The following is a 14,654-nucleotide window of genomic DNA, read 5'->3' as shown; positions in this document are numbered from 1 at the left end:
AGCATAAATCCAGTAGATAGTTTAAAAAATTGTTCAGTTTGGTATAGAAGAGGGAAAATTGGAACGCTTGTATATCAGGACAATGCCATATTGATCGATTTGGGACAAAAGCGTGAAAATTGACACACTTGTATAATTTTTCACACTGTACAAAACCTGATATAGTGCCATTTCAGCAAAGCCCAGTGTAAGCATGTAGTGCCCCCTGGGGCTATATAGACCCAACACAGTGGAAGCCATGACCCAAAACATCAATACAGGTAAGTGCATTTTCACCATTGACCTATAGGGTGTACATCTCCCTTTGACTCCTGCAGAAGCTTTGAAGGCTGTGGAACCCCTGAGGGTGTTTGTGTTTCCCATCCAGTGTTGGTCTGGAGACTCTGGATCTGGGGGCTCATTAGAACCAGCTGCCACGACGAAGATGGGGATGATCCACAGACAAGTCTGGGAGCTGAGCCATGAGAGCCTGCTCTCCGCCCCAAGAAACTCTGTCAGTATCTCCCTCTGGAGGACTGCTTCAGTCATACGTAGAGTGGTCTCTCATGTCATGGGAGATACTAGAGAGAAGGCCAGGGACTAAAGGGAAACGCAAAGAAGAAGAACTATGTTCATTGTGTTAATATAGCATTAGCATCCTTTTTTTTCCCATGTTGCATATCATTTTGTAAAATGTTCCCAGTGTGCTCCATGTAATTTCCCATTATCAGTGTTACATTGTACGCTTAACATATAATAGGCACATCACAAACACAACGAGAGTACTTGATATCACATAATACAGTATATCTGTGCACTTCTACTTGAAGTTGACTATATTTTAAACATTTGGATTGATGAGCTTGTTGTTGGAATATTTGTAGGCCTATCTATTACATATGTATTATCAGTATCTTTTAAAAATAAAGATTTCAGAACTGATGCAGTGTTGGATGAATGTAGATAGCAAGGCTGATGGTTGTACTTGATTTAGTATAGTTTGCCATCAAAATTATTTGTACAGTATGCTCTTGTCAAAATGTACTGAAATCCACTTGGACTTTGCTAAAAAAAAAGACAATGTTCCATGGCCGTTTCGGAGGAGTAATTATACATTGGTTTATCCTTACTATAGTACATATAACCCATTAAATCACATCACACACCATATCACTGGTTAAATCCATTTTAATAAATAAATACAAAAATAAATAAATCTCATTGAGACCTAGAATTGGATTCAATCCGTAGCGCCTAAAATCAGTGTTATAGCGTGATTGAAATTTAAAGGTGAAATCTGCCATTCAAACAACAAAGGCCACCCCACCACTGATTTGGTAAACAGAGGAGAGATGGGGCTGGAGAAATGTAAGCGCTCTCAAATTCATAGACTGAACTATGGGTGCAAGGACTGACCAGCTCTGAGATTAAAATGATAGTTTTAACCATGTTTGGAGGCTATACAATGTTTGTTTACAAATGAAGAGGTGTAAAAGGTTAAAATATGTATTGTGATGGGGTACAACAGTTGAACTAAGCATTTATAAGTTATATTCTTCAAGAATGAGTGGGTATACCACCAATTTAAAAGTAAAAAAATGGACCTAGCAATCACAAATTGCCGTTTTAAATGCAATGCTTCCGCGGTAAACACTTCATATGTCGGCTCAATCGAAAATTACTTACAAATTTAAACCGTGCTACAACACTGATCTTCTGCGCTACAAATTGAATCCAGCCCTATAGTCATAGTTTAAATCAGGTTCAATGGGCCGACAGACAGACAGACACTTCCCAGGTAAGGTGACTCCAGGCTAGGTGTGGAGGAGACAGCTGGTTGGCGGAGTGGAATGGAGACCCCCCCCCATCCAATGACAGAAGAGGAAAGGAGACAGGGGAGATTGAAGTGTCCATATCATATGAATGTGTGACAGCTGAGGTTAGTGCTCTGTGCCCAACACTACACTCTTCTCTTCCACAACGAGGGGGATAAAAGTATGCCATTAATTCTGCTCTCATACAGTCCTCTGGGGATTCCACTGATGAGAAAGAACACAGCTTTTGGAGGACTCTCGTTCTATAACATTTCTTCTTTGCATAATAGCTAGTTCGCATCTAGATTAGGATTTCTGATTTGATCAAGTGGTATCTCTTAATAGTATGTATAGGTGTACTCTCAGAACCATAGACAGACAGAATACATATATACACAAATCCCCAGGCAAGTCCAACAACAATATGCAGGGACACGGTTTGTTTGTTTAACGGCCCAGAGTACACTGAGGCATATGTGGTAAATAATACAGATTTAAATACAGGGATTTAATGTACAGTATCTGTCATCGCTCTCGAGACTGATTCATTCTGCCACACTTAGATACCACAAAATAATAGTTATTATCACGCACCTGTGGATATGTCCTACGACAAAGAAACTGTTGTCCGACAAAATAAAAGGGTCCAATAGCATTTGTAAGAATAACGATGAAAGATTTTTAAATAAAGTACATTATACACACAAACAATCTGGAAGACCTGCATTTCCGTAGTCGATATCATATCCATTTTCAAAAGTCTCTTGTATTAAACCCTGTCCAACAATTGTTCACAGATTTTGCTCTCCCTGCATTAGTCAGTTTAGGTCCCAAACCTTACACCTCTCAGACTACCACTGACGTATCCAACCCCCAGCATTAAATGATACCATGCTTCCAGCTACATTGTCAATGGCATCAACCCTTTCATCAGTCCGCTAGCTGAGCTAATGTAGACGGGCGGCTGAGGCAGGGAGTATAGCTGTCCCCTCTACAGCATGCATCATCTTCATGCTAGACATTACAATTATAGCACTGTACTAGCAGGCCTCAGAGTGACAACATACCATACGCTGAAATGGGCTCAGTTCGAGATAAGCTAGTGCAAAATGAAGAGCTACGATATAAGGGATTTTATAATAGCAATCAATACAAAGCTATATACTATATATTGATAGTCTAAGAAGACTACACAAAAAGCAGTTAATAAACTTCAGTACATGGCAGCACAAGAAGTTGAGTTATTTTCTCACAAAGGAAGCAGCAGTAGATGCTAAGTATAACGAGGTAAGGGCTACACAGATCTAACAAGAATTGTCTACAAAATGTCTGAGGTCACAGTAAGATAGTTCAGTTCAGGTAGGATGCAGACTTCTAGTTCAGGTAGGATGCAGACTTCTAGTTCAGGTAGGATGCAGACTTCTAGTTCAGGTAGGATGCAGACTTCTAGTTCAGGTAGGATGCAGACTTCTAGTTCAGGTAGGATGCAGACTTCTAGTTCAGGTAGGATGCAGACTTCTAGTTCAGGTAGGATGCAGACTTCTAGTTCAGGTAGGATGCAGACTTCTAGTTCAGGTAGGATGCAGACTTCTAGTTCAGGTAGGATGCAGACTTCTAGTTCAGGTAGGATGCAGACTTCTAGTTCAGGTAGGATGCAGACTTCTAGTTCAGGTAGGATGCAGACTTCTAGTTCAGGTAGGATGCAGACTTCTAGTTCAGGTAGGATGCAGACTTCTAGTTCAGGTAGGATGCAGACTTCTAGTTCAGGTAGGATGCAGACTTCTAGTTCAGGTAGGATGCAGACTTCTAGTTCAGGTAGGATGCAGACTTCTAGTTCAGGTAGGATGCAGACTTCTAGTTCAGGTAGGATGCAGACTTCTAGTTCAGGTAGGATGCAGACTTCTAGTTCAGGTAGGATGCAGACTTCTAGTTCAGGTAGGATGCAGACTTCTAGTTCAGGTAGGATGCAGACTTCTAGTTCAGGTAGGATGCAGACTTCTAGTTCAGGTAGGATGCAGACTTCTAGTTCAGGTAGGATGCAGACTTCTAGTTCAGGTAGGATGCAGACTTCTAGTTCAGGTAGGATGCAGACTTCTAGTTCAGGTAGGATGCAGACTTCTAGTTCAGGTAGGATGCAGACTTCTAGTTCAGGTAGGATGCAGACTTCTAGTTCAGGTAGGATGCAGACTTCTAGTTCAGGTAGGATGCAGACTTCTAGTTCAGGTAGGATGCAGACTTCTAGTTCAGGTAGGATGCAGACTTCTAGTTCAGGGCAGGACCCAGACTGCTCTGGTGTTTTGTGTTGAACTAGATGGATCGGTGACAGGCTCTGGCCTGGTGTGAGGCTGTCTTGATGGGCCTGAGGACCCCTAGTTTGTGCCCCGTGGCCAGGCTATAAAGTGAGTGAGTGATGTGGGAGGTATAGGGAGGTAAAGCTACAGGTGGCTCTGCCTACAACACGTGGCAGCAGTTGTACTGGGCGAAGGGCAGGAGTTTCTCCTTGGAGGTGGGCTGGATGTTGAAGGACAAGGCCTTCTCACAGAGGGGGAACTGCAGTAGGCGGTCTCGCAAGTTCACGTTCTTCCCCTTCCCAGGATCCAATCTGACTGCAGGGTCGGTCCCCGCCTCTCTGAGCCCAAGAGGGCCCTGTGGTGCAATATGGGATCTCTCCAACTGGAGCTCCTCCGGCATTTCCCCCTCAAACTCTCCTCCAGGCCCACCCACCTTGCGTGTCGTCTCCACTCCGTCAGGACCCAGGTCTACACAGTGGTTACGTGGCAGAGAGCGGGGTGAAGCGCTTGGAGTGGAACCCCCACCCTGCACCAGGAGCTTAGGCTTGGACTCTGTGGTGTTGTTGTTGTTTTCAAGCATAGTGTCTTCCTCCACTTCCATGATGTATGGGGTAGGAGACTCTCGTTGCCCCCGACAACACTGCACCCGCCCTAGGCGAGACAGGCATGGAGGATGAGCTTTCGGAGTGAGTTGACTATCTACCACTGTCTGAATCAGGTTTTCTAAACCATTGATTGGCTGGTCTGTAGTCGCATGACTACCTAGCCTCAGTGGGTCACATGACATATTCTCTTCCTCCATGGGCTTCTCCTCTGACTCCACTGTACCCTGTTCCTGTCTGGCTGCCACCTGGTCAGACTCCATATCTTTGTTGTGGCTGGAAACCTTGTCCTGCTGTTCCCTGTCCCCCTCCCCCCTCTTTGTGTCCGGTGCTTCCTTCACTGAGGTGCCCAACAGGCCTGTTTCCTCTCCCTGACCTGGCACTACTCTGACTGGGTGCCTCTGTGGAGCCTCTGGAGCTGAGAGCATGGGACTTGACTGTTCTGTAGACCCAGTGGTTGATACCAAGCCTACTATGTGAGGCAGTGCTTGAATATTATGAAGTCCAACATGTGGTTTGATTGCCTCTTCCTCCTCCTCTTCTTCTTCCTCATCCTCTTCACAGATCAGCTGCAGGGCTCCCAGGCTTTTGACCTGCAGGGGTTCATCAGGGGGTTGGGGGTGCAGGGTGAGCCCCGGGCAGGGCCCTGTGCTGTACTCAGGGAAGGGGCTCTCTGTGCGACTTGGCTGTGGCTGGAGCAAAAGGGGCCTGTGGGCTAGGAAGTCCCCAGACTCTGACACCCCTCGGCGGGGACAGCCAGGCAGCAGTCCATGGAGCCCCCTCTGCTCCAGATCCAGAGGCTCAGACAGTGGCCTCCTGTAGAAGAGACAGGGACGTTAGTAGTGTTCATGATCCGTTAGTGGCCTAGTATGTAATGTGACTGTCAGGGACGTGAATAGGTCTTACTGGAGTTGTGGTGGCTCAGCCCATGCACTGTCGACTTTGGGCATCTCGCTGGGCTGCTCCTGCTTGTCTCTCAGGATGCGCTCCCCCAGCAGGTAATACGTGGCTGTGATGTGGTTGTATCGGTCTGCCTCTAGAGCCCTGGGTGCAACACAATGATTGGTATACACTTAAAATAAAATAATGAACTATCAAAATCAACTACATCCATAACGCATATCACCAAGCTCCCTTGCTTGAAAAACTTACAGATCTGTGGCAGGGTACAAAGGAAGAGGATAGAGATTGAGAGAGAGAGAATATGGGAAGGAGAGGGAGATGTAGAGATGTCCTCACTCTTGGATGACGTCGCGGTCTGCAATGTTGCCACTGGTCATGGCCTGGAGGATGACCTCGTGTTCCTCTGGGGACAGGCTACGGTGGGAGGTGAGGGGGGCGGCACTGTGTCCCGCGGGCGAGGAGTCGACCCCTAGCAGCCAGGGGTGGTTCTCGATCTCCTGCAGGGAGGCACGGCTAGATGGATCCCTCTGCAGCATATGGGAGATCAGACTGAGAGAGAGAGAGAGAGAGAATTCATCTTCTATGGACCAGATACTATATATAAATATCTCCTTTTGGAACACCGGTACAAGTGAGTGAAGTTCTCATGTACACTGATTCAGTAATTGACAGGCAAAGCACATAACCCCATATATCTGTGATAGGAGAGGGAATGAGATCAAACTGTCTATCTCATAGTTAATCAATATTTATGAGTGCCTGCAGACCTCAGACAGTCTTTAGGTGCACCCATGCAGGGCCAGGCAGATAATTTGCTGAGAAGCATGGCATAATCTGACTCTTGGCATCATCATGCAGGCTCTGAGACAGGATGGGGACTTTGTATTTCTCTCTTATATGTGTGTGTGCATAGAGGTATGCAAAGTCTGCATCAGACATCTATTTGTTCATGCGACTGTTTTATTGCACTGCAGTGAAAGGCTGAGCGGCCTCTACAAGCTCATTTGAATTACCAGCAGGGGGTGCCACTGCGCCCTCTGTGTCTCATGTATTTATTTATTTAATTTGGCAAGTTAAGTTAAACTTCTTATTTACAATGACGGCCTACCCTGGCCACACCTTAACGACACTGGGCCAATTGTGCGCCACCCTATGGGACTCCCAATCACGGCCGGTTGTGGTATAGCCTGGAATTGAACCAGGGTCTGTAGTGACGCCTCTAGCACTGAGATGCAATGCCTTAGACCACTGCGCCAACTCGGGAGCCCAAGTCGGGAGCTTAGTGTATGTGTATACACTAAGCTCTTTCCATGACATGACTGGCCAGGTGAATCCAGGTGAAAGCTATGATCCCTTATTGATGTCACTTGTTAATTCCACTTCAATCAGTGCAGATGAAGGGGAGGGGACAGGTTAAATAAGGATTTTAAAGCTGCGACACAAATGGGGCATGGATTGTGTATGAATGCCATGGTAGTATGTGCCAGGCACACCGGTTTGAGTGTGTAAAGAACTGCAATGCTGCTGGGTTTTTCACACTCAACAGTTTCCTGTCTGTATCAAGAATAGTCCACCACCCAAAGGACATCCAGCCAACTTGACATAACTGTGGGAAGCATTGGAGTCAACATGGGCCAGCATCCCTGTGAAACGCTTTCGACACCTTGTAGTCCATGCCCTGACGATATTTCGGCTGTTCTGAAGGCAAAGGGGGTGCAACTCAATATTAAATCAAATCAATTTATATAGCCTTGCGTACATCAGCTGATATCTCAAAGTGCTGTACAGAAACCCAGCCTAAAACCCCAAACAGCAAGCAATGCCGGTGTAGAAGCACGGTGTTCCGTGCTTCTATTATATTAGGTGTTCCTAATGTTTTGTCTGTCTGTGTGTGCGTGTGTGTCTTTACGTGGTTTAACCATGTAAGACCAGGATCACCAAATCAGCTTATGCACTTATCAGAAATGTTCTATTTGCCCTTAAATCCATCTATACTGTTCAAGTACCCATGCTTCTCTGAACCTCCAATAATGCTGTTGGTGTTTGGTATAACCTATTCATACAACTACTTAAATATTTATAGAAATTAATTATTTACATACCACCCTAACTGACCCATGCATATCTCACAACACTACTGTAGAGTAAAGCACTAAATACAAATTAAGAGTTGCTTGAGAGAGAGAGAGAGAGAGAGAGAGAGAGAGAGAGAGAGAGAGAGAGAGAGAGAGAGAGAGAGAGAGAGAGAGAGAGAGAGAGAGAGAGAGAGAGAGAGAGAGAGAGAGAGAGAGAGAGAGAGAGAGAGAGAGAGAGAGAGAGAGAGAGAGAGAGAGAGAGAGAGAGAGAGAGCAACAGAGGGGAGAGAAATAAATGGGCAACGAGAGAGAGAAAATGAAAGAGATGAAGGGTGGGGAGAGGAGGTTTCTGCTTTCGTTCAGTTGATTGTTGCCCGCAGGACTAAACTGTTTAGCAAGAAATCATCTTTCCATTAAAGGAGCTTTCATCAGGGCCCTGGTCATGTGGCCCATGTTCTATGTTTGGAACTGTTCTTGAGCCAGTCATCCAGAAGTCTGAGGCAGAGTCATCTGCTTCGGAACCACAACATCTGCCAGGTCTCTGGTCTGAGGTTCATGGGCTGCAGGGGTGTTCTTCAGTCTCAACCACACATAGCACTGGTACCAAGGGGCTCAGCTAACACAACTTTTAAAACAAATACAGCTTTGTCAAGATTGATCTTTAATATATACCAGAGCTGGGGTGAGATCTGAGGTCCGATATGGAATGGACTAGGTATGCAGGGATTGATCACACCCATGCCAATCCAATACAGCATGGGTTGCAGCCAACTCACTCAATTTCCTATAACGCCTGACATGAACTTTCCCTTTAGTCAGCTCTTTATTCTACCCACTGGTTGGCTTGCCCCCTCAAATCAACACTCAATATTGTATTCCCTATTCAGTGATTGGCTTTCCCCAATTGACAAAAACAGCCAATGATCACAGGGTACACTGTGTCTAGAAGTCTGTTTGTACAAGGTTGTCAGATAGGTGTGAGGTTTAGAGTTTGGTCGATAGGAGACACTGGTTTATCATTTCTGGGCATGATCTAGGGCAGTGTAGGCTGGGGCAGTGTAGGCTAAGGCAGTGTAGGCTGGGGCAGTGTAGGCTAAGGCAGTGTAGGCTGGAGCAGTGTAGGCTGGGGCAGTGTAGACTGGGGCCGGGCAGGCTAGGGCAGTATAGGCTGGGGCAGTGTAGGCTGGGGCAGTGTAGGCTGGGGCCGGTCAGGCTGGGGCCGGGCAGGCTAAGGCAGTGTAGGCTGGGGCAGTGTAGGCTAGGGCAGTGTAGACTGGGGCCGGGCAGGCTAAGGCAGTGGAGGCTGGGGCAGGGCAGGCTAAGGCAGTGTAGGCTGGGGCATTGTAGGCTGGAGCAGTGTAGGCTGGGGCAGTGTAGGCTGGGGCCAGGCAGGCTGGGGCAGTGTAGGCTGGGGCAGTGTAGGCTGGGGCAGTGTAGGCTGGGGCCGGGCAGGCTGGGGCAGTGTAGGCTGGGGCAGTGTAGGCTGGGGTAGGACAGGTTGGGGTAGGACAATTTGGCGCATTGTATTCATAAACACGGAGAGCTGACAACTGACTGACATCATGATTATTGTGTGTATTTTTGTCATATAACCACAGTATCTGACCGAATAATAAAACCATATGACATATTCTTACTGTGTTAAGGTCAATGTGTGGATGTGTGAGAGAGAGAGCTGGGGGCCTATCTCTGTAAGTGATGGGTGGTACTCACTCTTTGCAGTCTGAGGAGACGTGGGCTGGGACGGTGTAATGACAGTCCATGATCATGGTGAGCGTCTCACTGTCATTGGTCTCCTGGAAAGGGGGCTGTCCACACACCAGCATGTACAGGATCACCCCCAACGACCAGATATCTGTAACACAAACACCATGCATACAGTCATCATATGATACAATACAGAAACACCCTGTCACACTTGAGTAAAGTGAGTACGCACACACATACTATATGATCACTAGGGCCTAGAGATTTGTATGGTCAGGTCACAAGATCATGAAAACATAATTTTCCTAACAGAAAACAAGCACTCAAACAAACCAATAAACAACCATCTACAGTATAACTTGTTCCTCAATAGGCTGGTTTCAGTAGCTGAAGTATATGATGTTGTTTACAGAGCCAGGCATTTGTCCCAGACAGCTGTGTGAGTACATAACTCTCCCTCCTCCAGGCAGACTGGGTCTGGAGTCTGAAACCTGGAGCGAGCAGACAGGCCTTGAGACACTCATTGTCAACCTCTCACCCACACTGTAAGTTGCCCTATGATTGCTTGCCCTAAAAGACAGACAGGCAACCTCTCACCCACACTGACACAGGCCCTGCTCAGAGCCTTCTATTTGTCTCTGCTCTTATTGAGTGACATTCTTCAGCGTGCACGGTGCACGCCCTTCCTGTCTCCTCCCCTCTCCCCTTCCTCAGGGCCGGAGTAACGCAAGGTCTCTGGAAGCGCTTTCAGAACATCCTGCACCCAGAACAACTCAGAACAGTGTGTGACCTGTCACAAGTAGAGAGCAGCTGTGGAACATGGGGGCTGGCCACAGAGAACTAATCTTTTTCAGGATGGTTCCATTCCAAGATATCTGTCCAGGAAAATAAACCTCCCTCCTTCTCAGTCATGTGCATAGAGAAAGGAGCACTGGAGAGAGTACGTGAGAGAGATGGCGAATCGAATATGTAACCCAATTCCCTGAAAAGGGGCTGATTCAAATACCATACATACAGATAATCTTTATTTGCATGTTGTTTATTAACCTTTATTTAACCGGGCAAGTCAGGGGCCTCCCGGGTGGCGCAGTGGTTAAGGGCGCTGTACTGCAGTGCCAGCTGTGCCACCAGAGACTCTGGGTTTGCACTCAGGCTCTGTCGTAACTGGCCGCAACCGGGAGGTCTGTGGGTCGACGCACAATTGGCCTAGCGTCGTCCGGGTTAGGGAGGGTTTGGCCGGTAAGGAAATCATTGTCTCATCGCGCACCAGCGACTCCTGTGGCGGGCCGGGCGCAGTGCGCGCTAACCAAGGTTGCCAGGTGCACGGTGTTTCCTCCGACACATTGGTGCAGCTGGCTTCCGGGCTGGATGGCGTTGTGTTAAGAAGCAGTGCAGCTTGGTTGGGTTGTGTATCGGAGGACGCATGACTTTCAACCTTTGTCTCTCCCGAGCCCGTACGGGAGTTGTAGCGATGAGACAAGATAGTAGCTACTAAAACAATTGGATCCCACGAAATTGGGAGAAAAAGGGGTAAAATTCAACAACAAAAAACACACAAAAAAAAACTGGGCAAGTCTGGGCAAAAATCTTATTTAAAATGACGGCCTCTTACCCAGAGTGAGTTACAATTAGAGTATCCATCTCTCTGGGATAGGCGGGACGCTTGCGTCTCACTTGGCCAATAGCCAGGGAAAATGTAGAGCGCCAAATTCAAATAAAATACTATAAAAATCTAACTTTCTTTAAATCACACATGTAAGATACCAAATTACAGTTACACTCATTGTGAATCCAGCCAACCTGTCAGATTTCAAAAAGGCTTTTCGACGAAAGCGTAAGATGTTACTATCTGATGATAGCACAACAGTAAACAAAGAGAGTAGCATATTTCAACGCTGCAGGCGCAACACAAAACACAGAAATAAAATATAAATCATACCTTGCCTTTGACGAGCGTCTTATGTTTGCACTCCAATATGTCCCATAAATATCAAAATAGGTCCTTTTGTTCGATTAATTCCGTCGATATATATCCAAAATGTCCATTTATTTGGCGTGTTTAATCCAGAAAAACACAGCTTCCAACTTGCGCAACGTCACTACAAAATATCTCAAAAGTTACCTGTAAACTTTGCCAAAACATTTCAAACTACTTTTGTAATACAACTTTAGGTATTTTTAAACGTTAATAATCGATCAAATTGAATACGGGACAATCTGTGTTCAATACAGGAAGACAACAAACTCACGCTACTTTTCAAGTCATGCTCCTCTCTCAAAAAGTACACTTCAAATGACACTGATTCAAGATGGCCGTACTTCTTCATTACACAAAGGAATAACCTCAACCAATTTCTAAAGACTGTTGAAATCCAGTGGAAGTGGTAGGAACTGCAAACAAGTCGCTTAGAAATCTAGTTTCCCAATGAAAACTCATTGAATAGACAGTGACTTAAAAAAAAACATATGAATATTTTGTCCTCTGTTATACTCAGACATGATTCAAACAGTTTTATAAACTTCAGAGTGTTTTCTATCCAAATCTACTAATAATAGCATATCTTATGTTCTGGGGATGAGTATCAGAAAGTTGAAATTGGGCACGCTATTTATCCAAAAGTGAAAATGCTGCCCCCTATCCCTAAATAGTTCCCCCCCTCTTCCATCTACACACAATACCCCTTATTGACAAAGCAAAAACAGTTTTTTAGAACATTTAGCAAATGTATATATATATTTTTAGGATGGAAAAATCACATTTACATAAGTATTCATACCTTTCACTCAGTACTTTGTTGAAGCACCTTTGGCAGCGATTACTGCCTCAAGTCTTCTTGGGTATGTATCTGGGGAGTTTCTGCCGTTCTTCTCTGCAGATCCTCTCAAGCTCTGTCAGGTTGGATGGAGAGCTATTTTCAGGTCTCTCCAGAAATGTTCAATCAGGTTCAAGTCCGGGCTCTGGCTGGGCCACTCAAGGACATTCAGAGACTTGTCCCGAAGCCACTCCTGCGTTGTCTTGGCTGTCTGCTTGGGGTTGTTGCCCTGTTGGAAGGTAAACCTTCGCACCAGTCTGGGGTCTGGAGCGCTCTGGAGCAGGTTATCATCAAGGAGCTCTCTGTACTTTGCTCCGCTTATCTTTCCCTCAATCCTGACTAGTCTCTCAGTCCCTACCACTGAAGAAAAATCCCCATAGCATGATGCTGCCACCACCATCCTTCACCGTAGGGCTGGTGCCAGGTTTCCTCCAGATGTGACGCTTGGCATTCAAGAATGATGGAGGCCACTGTACTCTTGGGACCTTCAATGCTACAGAAATGTTTTGTACCCTTCCCCATATCTGGAATTATAGACCATTCCTCTTTACAAAACTGTTTCAGTTCAGCAATATTTTTGGGATGTCTGGTGTGAACCGCTCTCAAAATCTGTTTGAGGTCAAGACTCTGACTGGGCCACTCCAGAAGGTGTATTTTCTTCTGTTGAAGCCATTCTGTTGTTGATTTAGTTGTGTGTTTTGGGTGGTTGTCCTGTTGCATCACCCAACTTCTGTTGAGCTTCAATTGGCGGACAGATAGCCTTATGTTCTCCTGCAAAATGTTTTGATAAACTTGGGAATTCATTTTTCTGTCAATGATAGCACACTGTCCAGGCCCTGAGGCAGCCAAGCAGCCCCAAACCATGATGCTCCATCCACCATACTTTACAGTTGGGGTGAGGTTTTGATGTTAGTGTGCTGTGCTTTTTCTCTCCTCACATAGTGTTGTGTGTTCCTTCCAAACAACTCAACTGTAGTTTCATCTGTCTACAGAATATTTTGCCAGAAGCGCTGTGGAACATCCAGGTGCTCCCATGAACACCATTCTTGTTTAATGTTTAGCATATTGTAGACTCGTCAACAGTGATGATGTTAGCATGTTCCAGAGATTTCTGTAAGTCTTTAGCTGACACACTAGGATTATTCTTAACATTGAGCATTCTGCGCTGTGCTCTTGCAGTCATCTTTGCAGGATGGCCACTCCTAGGGAGAGTAGCAACAGTGCTGAACTTTCTCCATTTATAGACAATTTGTCTTCCTGTGGACTGATGAACATCAAGGCTTTTAGAGATACTTTTGCAACCCTTTCCAGCTTTATGCAAGTCAACCATTCTTAATCTTCGGTCTTCTTGGATCTCTTTTGTTTGAGGTATGGTTCACATCAGGCACTGCTTCTTGTGAATATCAAACTCAAATTGTGTTTGTTTCTTTTATAGAAAATAATTTTGTCAGAAAGTTGTTTTCATTGCAAGTTAAAAGCGTACCGTTAGCTAGCTAGCTTACGTTACGTGATCTGTGTAGTACTATTATTCATATCTCAGAAAGCCATTTGCATTGCTAGTTTTAGCCTAATGTTAGCTATGAAAAATACATTTTAATTTTAATTGATTCAGTGTTTACCAGAGACGGTAATGTGAAGAACATGACCTGCAACAATGTCAGTTAAGGATATAGGCCAAGGACTAGATAGTGTATTTTTATACCACTTTCAACACTTTAACATAGGTTGTATACTACACTATCTTAGGTTGTATACTACACTATCTGTTTAGCACATGGCCTCACGTGAATTCTTCAAAAGATGGGTGGGGCTAAGGCTTAAGAGGGTATGAACGATGCTGAATGGGTGTAGACAAAGAAGAGTAGGTATACCAAAATATTCAAGGGCATTCTCTCAAAAGTGGGGTTACAAATTTATCGACTTTCAAAGCTGAATTACTTTCCCATTGTTCCTCAACTGCAGTGTATTATATACAATTTTCTAGCTCTAAGTCTTTGCTTTCCTCCAATGTAAAAAAAACACAATTTCAAATTTTGCTACATAAGACCGAATCGAGCCGGTCGGGCACATGTAGAAAACAATGTAGTTCATTGTACATTGTTCCAGAGAAGAGGAGTGCGTGCTGGTCTAAGCAGAGACATTCCCCTGACTGACAGTCAGACGACTCAGCCTGAACAGAACAGCCTCATGGGACAGGACAGTGGGCGTCATCACAGCTGCATGCTGGGACAGAGGAGATTATGATGCCTGCTGAGTGCATGTTACCATTGTCCCAGAGGGCTCTTGACAATGAAAACAATAACCCTCACTCTCTTTCTGCCTCGTTACCATATCTATCCCACATATATAAACATTCACACAGAAATACTCTCATGAACGCGCGCACACACACAGACACACACACACACAACCCTCTCCACCTCAGTTATACAACGGCAGCAAATTCAAAATGCGACGCTCCCTCTCTCAA

At 45.4% G+C, this 14,654-nt stretch overlaps 1 protein-coding gene across 1 annotated transcript in view; it reads right to left on the bottom strand.

Annotated features, from left to right (window-relative positions):
* Positions 1–4,169: 4,169 nt before the first annotated feature.
* Positions 4,170–14,654, bottom strand: part of snrkb (SNF related kinase b) — a 36,280-nt gene continuing 25,795 nt past the window's right edge. Inside the window, exons 3-6 of the mRNA XM_046353322.1 lie at positions 9,378–9,519; positions 5,926–6,138; positions 5,593–5,730; positions 4,170–5,502 (exon numbers count right to left, since the gene is read on the bottom strand). Coding sequence (XP_046209278.1) covers positions 4,245–5,502; positions 5,593–5,730; positions 5,926–6,138; positions 9,378–9,519 — 1,751 coding nt within the window. The 3' untranslated portion in view covers positions 4,170–4,244. The remainder of the gene's footprint in view (positions 5,503–5,592; positions 5,731–5,925; positions 6,139–9,377; positions 9,520–14,654) is intronic.

Source organism: Oncorhynchus gorbuscha, linkage group LG01 (assembly GCF_021184085.1).
Source record: "Oncorhynchus gorbuscha isolate QuinsamMale2020 ecotype Even-year linkage group LG01, OgorEven_v1.0, whole genome shotgun sequence".
Classification (NCBI taxonomy): Eukaryota; Metazoa; Chordata; class Actinopteri; order Salmoniformes; family Salmonidae; genus Oncorhynchus; species Oncorhynchus gorbuscha.
The sequence above is the reverse complement of the archived record's forward strand: the minus strand, read 5'-3'. Positions and strand labels throughout refer to the sequence as shown.